The sequence below is a fragment of the Plutella xylostella genome, chromosome 26 (assembly GCF_932276165.1).
Source record: "Plutella xylostella chromosome 26, ilPluXylo3.1, whole genome shotgun sequence".
NCBI classification, from domain to species: Eukaryota; Metazoa; Arthropoda; class Insecta; order Lepidoptera; family Plutellidae; genus Plutella; species Plutella xylostella.
Genome location: NC_064006.1, coordinates 4,177,688 through 4,195,708, shown reverse-complemented (window position 1 = coordinate 4,195,708; position 18,021 = coordinate 4,177,688). Strand labels below are relative to the sequence as shown.

Here is an 18,021-nt window from a genome sequence, read left to right as displayed (position 1 = left end):
GAGTTTAGACCATCAGGATATAGCAAAGCTTGAATTCGAGTGTGCTAAGTGCAGGAGCTAAAACCTGACAAAGAATACAAGTAATTATTAAAGACGCATTTTTATTAGTAAGCCAGTTACTACTGATAATATTATGTAAATTGACATTTTGGTAATTGCTATTATCAAGGAAAAAGGAAATAACGTACCTATGTTAGTACTTTTGATTGGTCATTAAACAATATTGAAATTAAAACAAAATATAGTATAGTACGTATAGTTGCTAATTATAAACAAAATATCATTATTTTAGTATAATGATAAATGACTCATAAAGCCAGTCTTATCTCGACATTTTATTATAATCGTTAAGTCCATTCCTAATTTTTCACCATTTTTATTTTTATTTTTTATTTTTATTTATTTGGGAAAACAAACAGTCTTACATTGTATAGTAGGTATTGTAAGTATATATGTAAAATTATGTTAGTTAAACATAAGACCCACAGCGTTATCCACAGATAGGTAAACAGTATAAAAATATATGCGTGCGTTGTGCAGACGCCGACACGACAACTGTTACGCAGTACTGTATAGGTACATGTAAAGTGCTAAACTCGACACGTGCCGACGACTACACACTACTTACTACTAACATGCAACGTGTCGTACAGTATTTTTTTAAACATAGGCTTGGAATAACTAAATATATCAATATCAGAAAACATACTATTAAAGTTATTGACCAGTCTGCGTAAAGGGACGCGCTCGCCAGCGTTCGTGCGGCAAGTGCCGGGCGCGAACAGCTGGCGAACGCGCACCTCACGTCGATGTACTGTTCTAGGTACTAGATAGGCAATTTGGCTAGTTAAGTCAATACAGTCAAAGAAATTGTGACATAAACCGTACAGAATCATGGCTCCAAAGACTGTTCGCCTAGATTTTAGTGTGGGCAAGTTGTATCTCGATAGTAATTGATCATATGAAAGATATGCGCGGAAGCATCTGTAGTGCACGGCTCGAAGAAACTTTCGTTGAACCCTCTCAATGCTATCTGTATATTTATTATATAAAGGATCCCAGACAGTGACGGCATACTCCAGTTGAGGGCGTATTAGACCTTTGTATAAGTAGAGGTATGTGGAGGTACTTTTAAAATCCGTACACGCCCTTAGCACGAAGCCGCACATCTGTACAGCCTTATTTATTATTTTGCCTATGTGGAGATCAAGGTGAAGTTTTGAGTCAAGAGTAACTCCAAGGTCCCGCAGGGTATCAACTTTCTTAAGAGGAGTATTGCATAAAGCGTACTTAAATGATATGGTTTTTCGATTTTTTGTGAAAGTTATTGTGTTACATTTGGATAGATTTAAGTGCAGTTTATTATCAATACAGTAATTACTAAAGCGATCTAAATCAGCTTGGAATAGATGACAGTCATTAACATTTTGAATTGGTCTGTAAGCTTTAAGGTCATCGGCATATAAGAGGAATTTTGAATTTTGAAAACATTGATTAATATCATTAATAAACAGTATAAATAAGAGCGGACCCAGTATTGATCCCTGCGGGACGCCTGAAGTCACTGGTAGTAAGTCAGACTGATAACCGTTGATCACGACTCGTTGACTCCTTTTGTCAATATAGGACGCGAACCAGCGCAACAAATTACCACGAATACCATTGTAGGCAATTTTTTTTAGAAGTAGCTCGTGGTCTACCTTGTCGAAGGCCTTACGGAAGTCTGTGTAGACTGCATCCACTGCGGTTCCTTTGTCCATATTTTTAAATAAATCACCAGTGAAAATCATGAGGTTTGTGACTGTCGACCTTTGTTTTACGAAACCGTGTTGTTCTTGGAGTATGGAATTATGAAGGTGTGGGTAAATTTCGTTATGGACCAACCTTTCGAAAACCTTCGACAAGATAGACAGTAGAGAGATAGGTCGGTATTCCCCTACATCGACTCTTGAACCACTTTTATGGACGGGTGCGATATTGGCGATTTTCCAGATTGACGGGAAAACACCTTTGATAACACACTCATTGAAAATGATGTGCAATGGCTTTGACAAACTGTTGGCTGTATGTACTAAAAATAGAGCAGGAATACCGTCTGGGCCAGCGCTTTTAGATGTATCGAGTGTTCTCAACAATAAATTTATTTTTGACTCACTAAAATATACATTATTTATTAAAATATTGTTACTAGTTGAGTCAGGGGGAGGTGTCCAATCGTCGATATTTAATGTGGAAGGCTCGTATACGGACTGGAAGAAATCGGAAAACATATTGCATATATCAACGGGGTCATTTGAAGATTGGTTATGATATGTCATGGTTGATGGTATACCAGCTCTACTCCTCTTGTTTGAAACATACGTCCAGAAATGTTTAACATTGTTGCTTATACTTTCTTCCACGGACTCTATGTACGAAGAGAAGCATTTGTCACACTCAGTCTTAAACCTAGTCCTGTATAATGAGAAAGTCTCGTAATCAGAGATATTTCTATATTTTTTCCACTTTATCCAGGCCTTGTTTTTATTTCTAGATAAGTGAATTAGGGGCGCTGAAAACCATAGGGGGTAATTCGCAGACTTAGAACTGCAGTAAGGTGTGTGATCCCTTATTATGCCATAAATAGTATTATAAAAAGTATCAATCATATCATCGACAGATAAGTTGCAAAGTAAGCTCTCCCAGTTTATTGCAGTTAAATCCAGATTAATTTTCGAATAATTAGCTTTATGGTAATTTAATTTCTTAATTTTGCGTCGTTTTAAGGGGATAGGACCAGAGCCGGTGGATGTTGTAGTGACAAAAGGTGGATGAAATGCATCTACTTTTGAGAGTGTGATATTAGGTGCGTAAGTGTTGCAGTCAGTATTGGAGATAAGTAAGTCTAAGGTATTTCCGTGGTGGTTTTGTAGTACATTATACTGAAGTGCGCCCTGAAACGACATAAAGTTCCCAAGCTCCATACCAATGGGAGAGACGCTAGAGCATATTAGACCTCTTGTGTTAGGATCATTGGGTGACCAGTCTACATTAGCTAAGTTATAGTCGCCAAAAAGATAGAACTTATCAACAGTAGTACTTGTGAGCAGTCCATTTAGAGACTTTAGCAGTAAAGTGTATGAGCTCTCTGGAGATTTTGGAGGAAGGTACACAGCGCTTATGATGTGATGTTTAGTACGGTCAGAACTAGGTAACTGAATAATTACGTGTACCATAAGAGAGCTGTATGTGTCAGGCAGTGGAACTTGTGTGGGCCGAAGTTCCTTTGAGACTGCGATAAATACGCCACCACCGTCCTTTTTATTCGTGGAAACCCTATCGCGATCACATCTGAACACTATGTACCGCTGGTCTATAAACTCTCTATCAGAGATATGCAGTGTGAGCCAAGACTCAGTAATAACGATGACATCGTACGAGAAAGATAAGATATTCATATACAGAGTGTGCGTCTTCGTGCGAAGACCTCTACAGTTTTGGTAATAGATGGAAATATTATCGGTAGCCATTTAACAGATGAATTACGAATAAGATCATATTAAATCAGGGAATTTTAGTGTCGCTTACAGAAAGCGAATCGGAATTCAAGTTACCCACACTAATGTTTAGCCTAAGATGTTCAACAGTAATTATTGTTATATTATTTGATGCAACCGATTTGATACATAATAAAATTATATTTCTGATTCGACACTTGAATAAAAAGCATGCAACTAAAGATACAACTAAAATAGCCCTAATATTTAACATTATCAGAATCTGGTTTAATCTTGAGCAGGTCTTCTTGGGTACGTATGGCAAATACAGGAGATGCATCCGATTTACGTACAAGGATGGTTGCGTTCTTGACCCAGACGTATTTGAACTGGCATTTCTTTGCCTTATCACGACATTCCCGAAATAAAAGCTTCGTTCTAAGCGTCAAATGCTCATTGAGATAAATCGGTGATGATTGGCCGGGCATTCCAAGTTGTTCCGATGTCAAGCCCTTGACTTTACGGTAAGCACTTAGTACGTTATCCCGGTGCACACGCGTGGTGAGCTTGACAACAATATTCTTCGGCCTGGCAATTTGTTGGTGAGCGTGGGGCACCCGGTGTACGGAAATTATATCTTTACTGGCAATTGGGCAGTTTATGGAAGTACCTATTTTTTCGATTATCTGCAGCAGATTTTCACTTCGTTTTTCAGGAATATTTGAGACTTCCAAGTTGGTTTGCCTAGCCTGTTGCTCCAGTGAGTCGATTTTTGCTTCCAGTTTTTGTATTGCCTCCACAGCTCCACTGTCCGTGCGGCCCTCAGTTTGAGATACACGCAGTTTTATATCGTCGTATTGAGATGAAATAAATTCGGCAGATAATTGCAGAGACGTGATACTCTCGGAAAGTAGGGACTGCTTGTTTTCCAGGGTTAAGACCCGGTGTTTAATATCTGAGTGCTCAGTGCGCAGAGTGTGGATGTCTCTCTTTATTTCGGATGTAGTAGTACTCAGTATGTCCAGCTCATACCTTATAGTGTTAATGTTTGTGTTTATCTCTGTTAATTTGGAGTTCATATCGCACTGAATAGCAGTCAAAGACGACTTCATATCAGTAGCGAGAGATTTAATGGACTCGGTAAGCTCGCAATCGAACTGTTTACGCTTTGTAGCCCTAGGTAGCTGATCGGCTTCTGATGTGGATGCCATAATTATTTGTAATGGTCCCAATTCAGATATACAATATTCGTAGTAGGTAAGTATGTATTAGGTCACTTACTTATAAATTGTACTGTGGTGTCTCGTAGTAGGAGGGCTTGTTCGCAGTGACTGGGTGACGTCATGTGTTGAGCAGCTAGTATGTTCAGATTTCACCCGCGCGATGAACTGCTTCAGTGGCGCGGCGGCACAGGCGCTGACTTACGTGCGGTAGTACCCAGGATCGAATCCGCCTCCGGCTTAGCCGCACTTTTTCAATGTTTCTTGGTTTATTCACGTCGCTTAGTTGAAGAGCGAGACGGGACACTTCAAATCAAATATGGCGCAGGCGATAAATGTAACTTGCCACAAGATAGTACGAGAGGGACCGATATTCTCCACCAAATTAAATATTGCAATTAAAATTAAAGTAAATCAAAAAAACTTTGAATTTAGTAACAGAGCAGCCGTTAACACGCCCGTTAGCAGCAAGCAACAACGCAGGAAAAAGTCCATAGAAGTACTCCATACTTCATAATAAATATTATAAGTATCCTTGTACGGAACCAACGAAAGTTTTTTTAATAAAGGGACGGTCAAGAGCGATCAGATAATAATAATAATTGTATCATACCTCTTAGGGGCCGTCTCCAGCACCACTAACCGAGAAATAAATATAAGCGATTTTTAAGTTTAACCACAGTGACAGGTTTAACTAAAGTACTTAATTGTACCTGTGTCTCGCCTAGAGGTTTAAGAATTCTAGGCGCGGGTTGAGAATTTTCCATATTTTATAGATTCATCATTGTAATATGGTTAATTAAGGAAGCAGACCTGACGTGTTTTATTATTTTAACCGTTTTAATAGCTTTTTTGGAAACGGAAATATGGTAAACTTACTTACTTAATACTGATAATCTCACAACTCTTAGAAACCCCAACTCAATGTGTTGTGTTATTGTTTTTTTTTCAAATGATGTAGACATAATAAAATTACTAATACTAAGTAAACATTTTGTAAAACTTTATAACAAAAAAAAACATAAACAAGATACTTTGCCGCAGGCATCTTACAAATACGCAACTGACTTTAAAAAACAATTTTCCTGAACATCTTAACAGACCTCTTGCTCGGTCAAGTACTACGAACAAACACTCCAAAGATAATAACCAAAAACTACTTACATGGCACCCTTAGGCACAGTCATATTGAGTCCGTCCAAAATGATATTCGGATTCTTGGAGCTTCCATATCTTTTGTGTGCCCTTCTCACGCATACCGCCTGTTGTTTTCTAGAAGTTACTGTACTCTTCTGACTCTTCATCTGCTGGAGCCTCCTTGCTTGTAGTTCCTCCTGTATTGTGGAGATGCCTTGTTCTGGGGGCCGGACATCTTCCATGGATATCGTGGCCCCTTCATTGTCATAGGCGGGCATTTTCTGTAACAAAAAGTTTTAGGTTAGGTTAGATTTTGATACTATACAATGACGCCAAAGGGACCGCTTCTCCTTTGGTCGTAATTCTGGCCAATCACGCTGAAGGAATACTTATAGGTAATAGTATGTAGAGGTTATACACTGATTACACCTACCGTGTTGAGTGGCGAGACAGTATCCTCGGCCGAGCACTCGTTCATTGTTCAAGGATTTGCCGAGGATACTATATCACCCCTCTACTCGTTTGGTATAATCAGGATATAATAACAGAGATTATAATAACAATTAAGTACCTACCTAAGATTTTTTTTATATAATATTGCCATAACTATTACGGTAGAAGTGTGATTGGAACTAATCATCAACATGGAAATAAACAACAAAACTAACAAAAACAGGTTTCGTGCTATCATTAGCAACATCTCAAAGATCAGTCGGATGGACTACGTGCGTCATATCACGTTCAATTTTGGAGCAAAAAAACATATTTAGTACCTGCCTAGTGCCTACACAGGTAATGTATGTAGATACGTGTATAGTATAATATAACACTGGCGAAATATTATTAAAAAAAAACGTGTATAGAGATTACCTATCTAAGGAGCAACATAATTAATATAGGTATTATTCATCAGAAATGCGGCTAATTTACATTCTTAATGCTCGCAACTTTGGTGTAAAGACATCCTAGCATTTTATATTGTTTAATTTTTTCAATTATAATTATGTACTGTCTTTGTAATATAAAATAATCATCATGTTAAGTATATTATTACGTACCTAACCATTAATAAACTTTTAAAGATAGGTACCTAATTAATTAAAAAGTTAAAAGCATGACCTCATTCATACCGATTTTGGTGTATTATCCTCTTTAACTGCTAAACCGTTTATTACTAGTACTATTATGGTACTAGTTTTAAGCTTGAACTTATATATTTTTATTGCATGTTGTGTAATGTACCTGTTGTGTGATGCCAATAAATAAATAAATAAATAAATAAATAAATAATGAATCAGCTTGACAGGCTAGAATTACTCTCTAATTAGACCTTAGTGGTTAGCAAGAATAGCAAGGACAATAATACAATTTAATAATTCCATTTAAAGTTCATACTTGTCTAGTTAAAAGCGTTGTAAAACAGTGTTTGAATAGTTCGCAGCCATGCATATTAGGTATTTGAATACTATGTTGACTGCCTTGATATATTGACATAGATATTTGCGACTTCTCTGACGTACACCTGGGGGTCTAGTACAGGTTTCACAGTTTGGCGAAAACTATAAAAGTTTACGTTTTTTCGCATACTAAGTGGCGCTTCTTGCGGAAACTATCATGAAACTTGATAGATAATGTATGTAAACTTTTTATTTTTAAAAATACTTAACAAATCCCGTACTAGAGGCTCGAGCCATTAGAGTCCGAAAACCCTAACTCAGGGCTTAACCCATACACAAAACTGCGTTACGACGACGGCGACGTCGCATAGAAAAGCTTGCGACAGTAATCAAGCATTTGCTCTGAAAAACTGTCAAAACAGTCGCAGATTTTTGCGATGCGACGCGAGTCCCTTACTAAGAAAAACAAGTGCTAACACAAAAAACTTATATTAGGGCAACAATCATTCGTAATTTCTAAATTAACTGACCTGATAATTATTTGCCTTATTCTTCTTCTATTATTTAGGGCTACCAGTTACAGAACAAAAAAATCTCATACACGTTGCAAAGTTAGCATTGCCACTGTAAACGTACAAACACTAACACATTTGAAAAGTAATAAAAAATCTTGATCAATAAGTAATAATCAATAAACTAGTAATAATTATGTACAACCAGTAGTAATGACTCATGTAATTATACTTAGCAGCTAGTATTTACATTTTCTATGAAGCTTACACATCGGGAATCACAACCTAAGTATGACTGTAGTATTATATCAGTTGTCCGATACCCATATTACAGGATCTGCCTAGTTTGGGGTCGGAAGGCTGTGTGTGAGATGTCCCCACGATATTATTATTAATATTTATACTAGTAATGATGTTACAAAAAACATCAGCAAACATAAACTAACATGCACTTTGTTTCCAATTGTGACAAACCAAATAAAGATAGTAAATAGTAAATATCTAGCAAAATATTATGCGTATAAAAAGTATAAATATCCACGTAATGGCTTATTTTAATGAGGAAACAAATCAACATCAAACAATAGCTAAAGTTCTGAGGTGAAGGTTCTTCTTAATGGAAGAATAATGGTTGTCAGTTTATAACTCACCTGTCACCTGTAGCAGAGCCTTGCCACGAGAATACGTCATATACAGGGTGTTGCAAAGTGGTATATTAAGCCGAGAGAGAGTTACTCAGGGTCACATTCTAAACAACTTCCGTTTTGCGAATTTGGTAAATTCGCGAATATCAATTTTTTGCATCTCAATAGAAACTTGGTTGGTCTTGTGACTGGACTTAATAGTATTTTTCAAGAATTTCCTAATTTATTCAGTACTAGCTGTTCCCGCGCGCTTCGCTTCGCCTTAAAAAGTTTTCCCGTGGGAATTCCGGGATAAAAAGCCTATGTTCTTTCCCAGGGTCTAGACTCTAGACCGTATGTATACCAAATTTCATTCAAATCCGTTCAGTAGTCTTGGCGTGAAAGAGTAACAGACAGACAGACAGACACAGTTACTTTCGCATTTATAATATTAGTTAGGATGGTCCCATGAGTTACCCTCTTTCAGCTTCCTATGTCACCTATGTAACACCTGTACGCTATTTTCCGGGTGTAAATTACATGCTAAACTTTAAGCAAGATCCTTCGGACATTTTTCGACAGCCCATACAAAGTTCAACTATAGCTTGGCTATAACGATGAAATCAAATAATACACACTAATAAAAAGTTTTTGGCGGCAGTATAACGATCTAGCCAGTTAGTTAAATAGGGTAAAACACCCAGTAACTGACCATGTGCCAGTAACTGACCACCTTCGTCTTCAACTCCAATAAATAAGAAATTTAGCCAAGCAGGGCCATCTAGTGAACATCCAGTCTGTTTTGTGGTTCATTGAGAGCATTACTGATACAAAAGATTTTGCCAGCCGCCAACAGATGGATAGTGAGCGATCGAAAAAGTTCAGTTGGCGCGCGAAGCGAGTAAATTGCAGTTGTGACTAACGTATTTGTTAAGGTAAGTGAATTTTTTGATCGTAAATTTTACCATTAAAAAAATTGAAATCAATGAAAGAAAAAATTATACCATATAGATTTAATTATAAAGATTACGTTTTTGATAAGATTCAGCTTGTTATTTCCCGTTTGATTGTTTTTAAAGGGGTGGACAGTTACTGGACGACAAAACAGCGATTTTCCAATAACTGACCACCTATGTCGGTTATTGGGATTTTTGGTTGAAGCTGAATTTAGGCAAAATAAGAACGTAATATTAAAGCTCATATGTACCATTTTCTTGTGTCAAAATATGAGCATTCTATCTTCACTCCTTCCATTTACTGACATAGGTGGTCAGTTATTGGGTAAATTGGTGGTCAGTTACTGGTAATATTATATATGACAATTTTGAAAAGCTAAACCAAGATGTGAAATCTATAAAAGATCAAATAACTGATATTAAGCAATCTAACGAGTTACTTGTTTTAGAACACAATGAACTCAAAAAAGAAATTACTGAATTAAAAATAGTAAATGAAAATCTAGAACAGAAGGTCAGCAAGTTGCAACTAGATATAAATACTATACAAAACGAAACAGTCAAAAAAGATACACCTACAAACAACAATACCTGCGAAGAAATGTTATTAGAGCTACAGGAACGGCAGTTAAGGCAAAAAAATATCATTATATTAGGTGTCTCAGAGCCCAACAATAGTATAACAATGGAACGAAGAGAACATGATAAAATGGCTGCTTTAAATATTTTGAAAACGATAAACCCAAACTGCCCGGAGCCCCGGAAGTTCATCCGTATTGGAAGATATAACAAAGAGAGAAGTCGTCCATTAAAAGTTATATTTTCTACCAAAGAAGAAGCTATAAGCATCCTAAAAGATAAATCTAAGCTACCTGAAAATATAAAAATTATCTGCGACGAAACACCAATGCAAAAACAATATATGTATAAAATAAGAGAGACTTTTCAGCAACGGCAAGAAAATGGAGAAGAAAATTTACGAATCAAGTATGTAAAAGGAGTACCTACGATCATTATTGAAAATCAAAAAAACTAACAACATTGAATTTGCCAAAGCTATCCCACACCTCTCAAGATATCACACATCAAGTAGTATTAAAACATGAAGATATAGATGTATCATCGACATCACTAAAGTTATTTTACGCTAATGCTCGAAGTCTAGTTAAAGATGGTAAACTTGATGAAATTAAGTGCATACTACATGCCATGCGCCATAAAATACATATAGTGGTTATCACAGAAACATGGATTAAAACAGAAGAAGAAGCAAATATGCTAAAATTACCAAACTTTTTTCACTATTACAACTACAGACAAGATAAAATAGGAGGAGGCATTTCCATCTACATACACAATAGTTTAAAACATAATCTAACTGAAACAAAATACATTGATGGTAACCAGTACTTATGGATTTTTATCGAGAAATTTGCCATCCATATTGGCGCTGTATATAAACCAGATGACAAACATATACCGCAATTTATTGAAGAGTTTGAATCTCAGATCAATAGCAGAAAAAGGGCGTTGATTCTTGGTGATTTTAATTTAGACCTACTTTCCAGAAGAAACACCCACATTAAATCATACAAAAATATGCTGAAAGAAAATGGATATAGAATTTTAAACAAGATTGACGTAAGATATTGCACACGAGAAACAACAACAAGTAAAACTATTTTGGACCATGTATACACAAATGTAAAAGGAAATGACTTTAATGTGTCTATTATTGAGTCAACGATGTCCGATCATAAACAAATATATTGCGAAATACTCAAAATGAGACATCAACCAATTGAAAAATCTGAATATAATGCCATTGACTATGAAAAACTGTACAAAATTGCACAAGAAACTGACATTAATAATATAGAAGATGAATATGAAGCACTAGAAACTATCATAAAAGATTTAGTAAGAGCAAGCACTATTAAGAAAATAAAGGTACTCAATTCACCCCAAGACGACTGGATTAATAAAGCAGTTATAATGGAAATATCAGAAAGAGATCATCTGTGGAGAAAAGCAAAGATAGAACCAAATAATGAATGTCTAAAGTCTAAATTAAGAATACAAAGAAATCGTGTAACTACAACTATTAAAAAAACAAAAAGACATTTTTATAAAAAAGAATTCAGTAAATGCATGCAAAAACCTAAGAAAATGTGGAAGTTGATAAAGCAACTGTGTAATAATAAAGTTAAAGACAATTGTGTTACTGTAAAACTTGAAACTGAAACTGAAACTATAACGGATGGTGATGAGGTATGCGAGTGTTTCAATACGTTTTTCTCAACAATAGGACCTAAATTAGCAAACGAAATACCATCTAACTATCATTCAGACGACAGACACGTAAAAATAAGAAAAAATGCAAATTATACAACATTGAATGAAATCACTCAATGTACACCTAGCGAAGTAGATAAAATAATAGATGAGTTAGATCCTAACACAAGCTCTGGTATAGATGGAATATCCACCAAGTGTATTAAATGTTTAAAGGGTATTATTTTGAACAAATTGACAAATATATTAAACAAGTGTCTAAAAGACGGTATTGTTCCGAGTAGTATGAAAATAGCTAAAGTAACGCCAATATTCAAATCCGGGAGTAGAACAAATACTGGAGATTATCGTCCCGTATCAGTTTTAGCTGTCACTTCAAAAATACTGGAAAAAATTATCTACACGCGCTTAGAAAAACACCTCACAGATAACAACTTTCTATCTCAAAGTCAATACGGATTCCGCCCACATTCTAATACTCTCTGTGCTACTGTGGATCTAGTTACTGATATAAAAACCAATATTGACAAAAAAAACATAACACTCGGAATTTTCATTGATCTAAGAAAAGCATTTGATACCGTTAGCCATAAAAAACTGTTACTTAAACTGATGGACATAGGCATAGAGGGACAAGCATACGATATTATGGAATCATACCTTACTGACAGGACTCAAATGGTAAAAATGGGAGAATTCAAGAGTAAACCTCAAAAAATCCAATGCGGGTACACCGCATTGGATTTTTTGGTCGCAAGGATCAATTTTGGGTCCACTACTGTTTCTTATTTACGTTAACAACATCTGTGAGTTGGGTTTGCGGGGTAAAATAACATTGTATGCTGATGACACGTGCTTATTTTACTATGGTCGTGATATTCATACCTTGTGTAAGCACGCACAAGAAGACTTAAATAGTCTATCTGATTGGCTAAAAGGAAATCTTTTAACGATAAATGCCACCAAGACGTGTTACATGATAATATCTGCGAAAAACAAAATAATACCGGAACATCCACCACTTACAATAGATGGAACAACTTTAAAAAAGACAACACATGAGAGGTACCTTGGTCTAATCATTGATTCAAAACTTACGTGGAAAGTACAGATAGAAAAAACGATTTCCAAAATTAGATCCCTTACAGGTATGATTCGTAGCATTGCCGGTTCATTACCACTTAGTGTAAAGTATGTCATTTACAATAGTTTAGTCAGACCTCATATTGAATATTTGATAGAAGTGTGGGGTTCAGCAGCCAAAGCACATCTAAAAAAATTGCAAGTGGCCCAAAATAAGTTAATTAAATCATTATTTGGATATGACTATCTCACACCGACGAAAAAAATCTACGCTGACACCAATATCATGCACATATCTCAGATATATACCTTCCAAACGTGTATTCTTATTTATAAAATTACAAATAAATTAGTAAATTCTAATATATCGTTTAAAGCAAGAGAACACAAATATCAGACGCGTACGAAAAATCACCTGCAACTACCCTCACCAAGAACAGAGTTCGGGAAAAAAAATATACTATTTGAAGGAGCACAGATGTATAATAAACTTCCACAAGAAATTAAAAAATCAGCTTCACTTTCAATATTTAAGAGCCGTTTAAAAGAATATGTGACTAATAATATAGGTGTACTTTAATTCTACTACTAACCTTAAATTTAATATAATAGGTAATTTTGTGGGGTCTCCTGGCTTGTTGTATTGTTTAAATATAGATTTACGTTAACTAGATTTTAAGAATGCATGTTAAGTTAAGTTAGAATAGTTTTTCTCATTTTAAGTGAATTATAAATTAGTTCTTATGAGAAATAAATATCTAAAACCTTAAAACCTTGACATATTTTTACAGCTTTCAGCGAGATGAAGAAGCGCCAAGATAGCAAAAAAGTATAGGAAACGCAATTCCACTTGTCTGAGACAAACTAGGATCAACAAGACACTCCAAAATAATTCAGGGTGACATGCAAGCACCTTTTTAAAACATAGGGAATTCAAACACAAAGTCCAAGTTTGTTCCAGATTCGGTATTAGCTGATGAGGCAGATAAAAACGCTAGTGGGGCATACTATCAGCTTAGGATTATGTGGATTCTCCAGGATAAAGACAGATGTCAGCATTTTTCCTTAAAGATAATCCTTGGATCAGTCCCTTCAAGAATGCAAGACCAGGAGACAAATGGCTTTCACCATCTCACTCTATGAAAAGATACTCAAATGCTATCTTCAGAACAGCTGAAGGCGTACCTAACCAATGACAGGGCTTGTGAACTAGATGAAATAGGTTCCCCGAACACAAAAGCACTTGGCGAACAAGACCTCAATGACGCTATTAATGACCCAACCCGAATATACGTTACCGACGAAACGCGCCTCCACATTTGTCCAAAGACAGGCAAAGCCACTTCAGCAAAATAGGAAAAAGAAAGCATCACTACAATGCTAGCACCCTCAGCCGGTGCACCAACACGCCCTTCAATGGCATTATGAACGGCCAGCGGATTTCAAACAGGACGGTAAAATTGGCAGACAAGAAATGAGGCATTCTTCTATAAGTTGTTACCACGACCAACACCCCAGCCATTTGGAACCGATACCACAACTATCCTGAATCCACTAGCAACGCTATACCATCATTGGCGGACACATTAGTCCAGCAGAGGAAAAAGCAGAAAGTACAGCGATGTTCTGCTTCAGTGACACCTCTTCAACGAGGCAAAGGTTCCCTGTCCCCCTTGCAGAAACGACTACTCCTGTCTTTGGCCAAATACTTACCTACGAAAGCACGTTTCAACAGCATCATAAATATTTTAGTTGAATCCTCAACAAAGTCATTGAAATCCCGTTGCATCCATCTTTGTATCCTGAAAAACTAAACCCCAATATCTGATTCGGTCATACAAGGGCTAGCCTCAATGACGCTTTCAGATGCACTGAATGTCTTTGGGTGGGGTTTCATCAATAATGAAAACCATCTGTCTCTGGTCCTACATCCCTGAAAGGACCGGCAGGAAGGGGCTACTTTTCCGGCGGGGAATTTATGTTTTCCCAGGCCGACAATACAATGATTCGCCACGATTCCTCCTCATCAGTTGATACCGAATATGGAAAAGACCCGCTTTAGCGCTTGGATTCTCTACTTTATATTTAAGAAAATCTCGTTTCTGGCACCATGAATGCTTCATGGGCCTGTCCCACTGATCCTGGCTTATTCCGGACAAACAAAATCGCCCTTTCTATGACTTATCTGAAGGTACTATATTGGGGCCTCTTAATCTCCTCCCTGAAAGCTGTAAATTTAAAATGCGTGTTCACTATGTGCATGTGTGTTTATTCCTTTGTTTTAAGTATTTAATAAAAATGCATAAACATGTGTTTTTAATAAATAAATGGTTGATTATTACGATAAAATATCATTTAAATTATACATTAAGCTGATGAATTAATTTAATGAACTTTTCAGTTAAGAAACCTTGAGCAAAAGTGATGTGTCACACATTAAAAGAGACCAGAGGATCGGTACTATTACATGAAGTAATCAAATAAATAAATAATAATAAGGTTTAATGATGATTCAATTTTTAAACCATTTTAAATTGGTGGTCAGTTACTGGCATTGAGTGTGGTCAGTTACTAGGTTTTAGTGGTCAGTTACTGGGAAAATCACTACTTTTTTTTTTTAAATATATAAAAAAATGAGTAGCTTCTACATGTTTGCTATTTACTCAGGAATATAGCTCTGTTATTCTAGTTTTTAAAACAAAAATCGGATTTAATAAGCGATAAGAATTGAGCCCGCTACACACAAATTACTGGAACAACTCCCTTAAGGTGGTCAGTTACTGGGTGTTTTGCCCTACCTAAATAGGGAAGCGGAAGCTTTTTTTATCAGTAGACTGATGTTTAATTTCATAATTTTATGCCAAAACTTCAAAACTTGGCCTTACCTGACTAGCCTTAGCAAAGAATTTAATTTAAATTATTTAATATAGGATGGGCTGTTAAGTTATAGTCCAGTAAGGGATGGAGGTTATTATTATTATTTAATTCTTTATTGCACTAATATAAACTGCTACACCGCCGCTAACTCATTCGGGGGCGAACAATTCGCCTACTGGAGACGTATTCAAAAGACCAACAACATTTAGGTATTTTATAAACCTATGTATTCCTTGTTTCATTCTTAAATTACCATCTACGTGATTATCATACTAATAACAATGTGGGTTTTGAGTTTTCTTGGAAAAGTCTTTACATTGCTGAATAAATTTATAATGAACTCGTCTTGTGAACTTATGAGGCATTGATCCTGTGACTTGTCATGTGGGAGGCATGTCTATTAACACTTTACCTTTGACCTTTCTTCGAGGTCAATTTTATTTACAGCTCATGTCGTTTGGAATTCTTAGAATTATAAGCAGGAAATAATATATTTATATTCACTTATAGGCCTTTTTACATCATTTAGATTTTGGATACTTCTATTCTAATCTAAGAGGGGGCGAAGTTTATGTACTTGGCTTGGGGTTTCGTTTTTCCCGACCTTTTTCTGTTCCCGGGAAACGGGAATTTTTTTCAAGATTTCCCGGGAATTCCCGGAAAACGGGAATTTATTTTAAATGCTTGGTTTTGCTATTTTCGGGTATTAAAAGTCTATTAAAACACTTACAATTAACCCTTAAATTGGCAGTGGTATACCAGTAAGAAAGTCTTTAAAAAAATCTACTGACTTAATAATAAAAAAAAAATTACATTTTGGTACACGGTACACCTGGTATCATTTTATTCTACCAAAAAATAAATATTCTGTGTGGCAACATCTTCGATCAGCTGTATAAATCGCAAAATGGCACCGAAGCGGCCGGCTATGTCTGCACCTCGTGTAAGTTTTTTACTTTTTTACTGGTTTTTGCATTGGATTTGTAATTGATTGATCTTCCATGGATTGGGAACACTGTAAATAACATTATTGAGCCGCTATTTTATAAATTCATCACTTATTTACTATTTTATAAGCTCACGTTTCTGTTTGTACTACGGGTATACCGTTGTCAAGTGTACGGTGAACGGTCCCAAATAGACTTCGTTATACCCGTAGTACATTGCCAAGACTGTGCACACATTCAGTGAAGCTTTTTTTCGTTTTCTTTTATCGTGTCACCAGTTATTTCCCGCGGTATCACTCGCGAGTTATAAAGAGTATCACTTTTGATAACAAACAATGACAAATCATTAATGTGAAACTTCAGTTACTTATATTTTTTTACATGCATTTTACATATTATAATACAATGCGAGTGAAACCGTAGGGTGGCTGATTTGGTGGCGGGAGTATGGTTTACAGAGCTTGTTTTTCTTTATTTGCCACAGTGCTTGAAGCTGTCACGATCGCACAAAATTTTGGCTTTGGTCCCCGCTGAGAATGCTTGCTCCGATGACAGTTCCGCTTCCGACGAAGAACCTGATTTCATCCCACCCACTCCATCATGCTATAGCTCCGACTCTCCTTCTTTGGATTCCTCATTTGAACGCCTGAACATTTTAGCTGACCTCTCTGATGAAAATAATTCTGAACGCACTAGCCTTTGTGAAGTGCCACTCACACCAACATTCCAAGAAGTTTTCCCTTCCCCATCAACTAACAATTATGAAGCCATACCCACACTAAATTCGATCCAGACATTGCCACCAGCATCAGTGGAACCACTCGCATCACCAATACCCAGCACCTCAAAAGCCGTAACGAGATCCAAACGTAAGAAAACTATGGCGGTGGTCGCAAAAATTGGTAAAAAATCGAAGAAATTGATCCTCGACTACAGCTGGAAAAAAACAAGTTTACTCCACAAAGCATCCATTGATGAAGGAATACATGAGATCCACAAATCCGGAAATGATAGTGTTTTGGAATATTTTCATTCATTTTTGTCAGCGGATATCATTGAAGACATTGTTCATAACACAAACTTATACTCGGTACAAGAACATGGTAAATCTATACAAGTGACAATTGAAGAAATGGAAAGCTTTCTTGCAATTCAAATAATGATGGGTGTTGTAAGAATGCCAGCCTACGTAGATTACTGGGAAAGAAGAACCCGTTTTGCTCCAATAGCTGACCAAATGCCCCTCAAGCGATACCAGCAGATAAGGCGCTATATCCATTTTGTGGATAATACTATGGAGAACGGGGATAGATATTTTAAAATTCGCCCAGTCATGGAAAGAATTCGCCAAAACTTCTTGCGACTAGAAGAAGAAGGGCAGTATTCCATCGACGAAATGATGATTCCATATAAGGGTACAAAAGCAGGAAAAAGAAGACAGTACATCAAAAGCAAGCCCAAGAAGTGGGGATTCAAAAATTTTGTACGTGCCGGGGTT

The 18,021-nt window shown here is 36.3% G+C and overlaps 1 protein-coding gene across 1 annotated transcript in view; it reads right to left on the bottom strand.

The window, feature by feature from the left end:
• The window catches only part of LOC105381740 (ABC transporter G family member 20), a 71,731-nt gene that overhangs the window by 33,580 nt on the left and 20,130 nt on the right, over positions 1 to 18,021 (bottom strand). The window contains exon 2 of the mRNA XM_038111570.2: positions 5,861 to 6,114. Within this exon, the coding sequence (XP_037967498.2) occupies positions 5,861 to 6,111 (251 nt within the window). The 5' untranslated portion in view covers positions 6,112 to 6,114. The remainder of the gene's footprint in view (positions 1 to 5,860; positions 6,115 to 18,021) is intronic.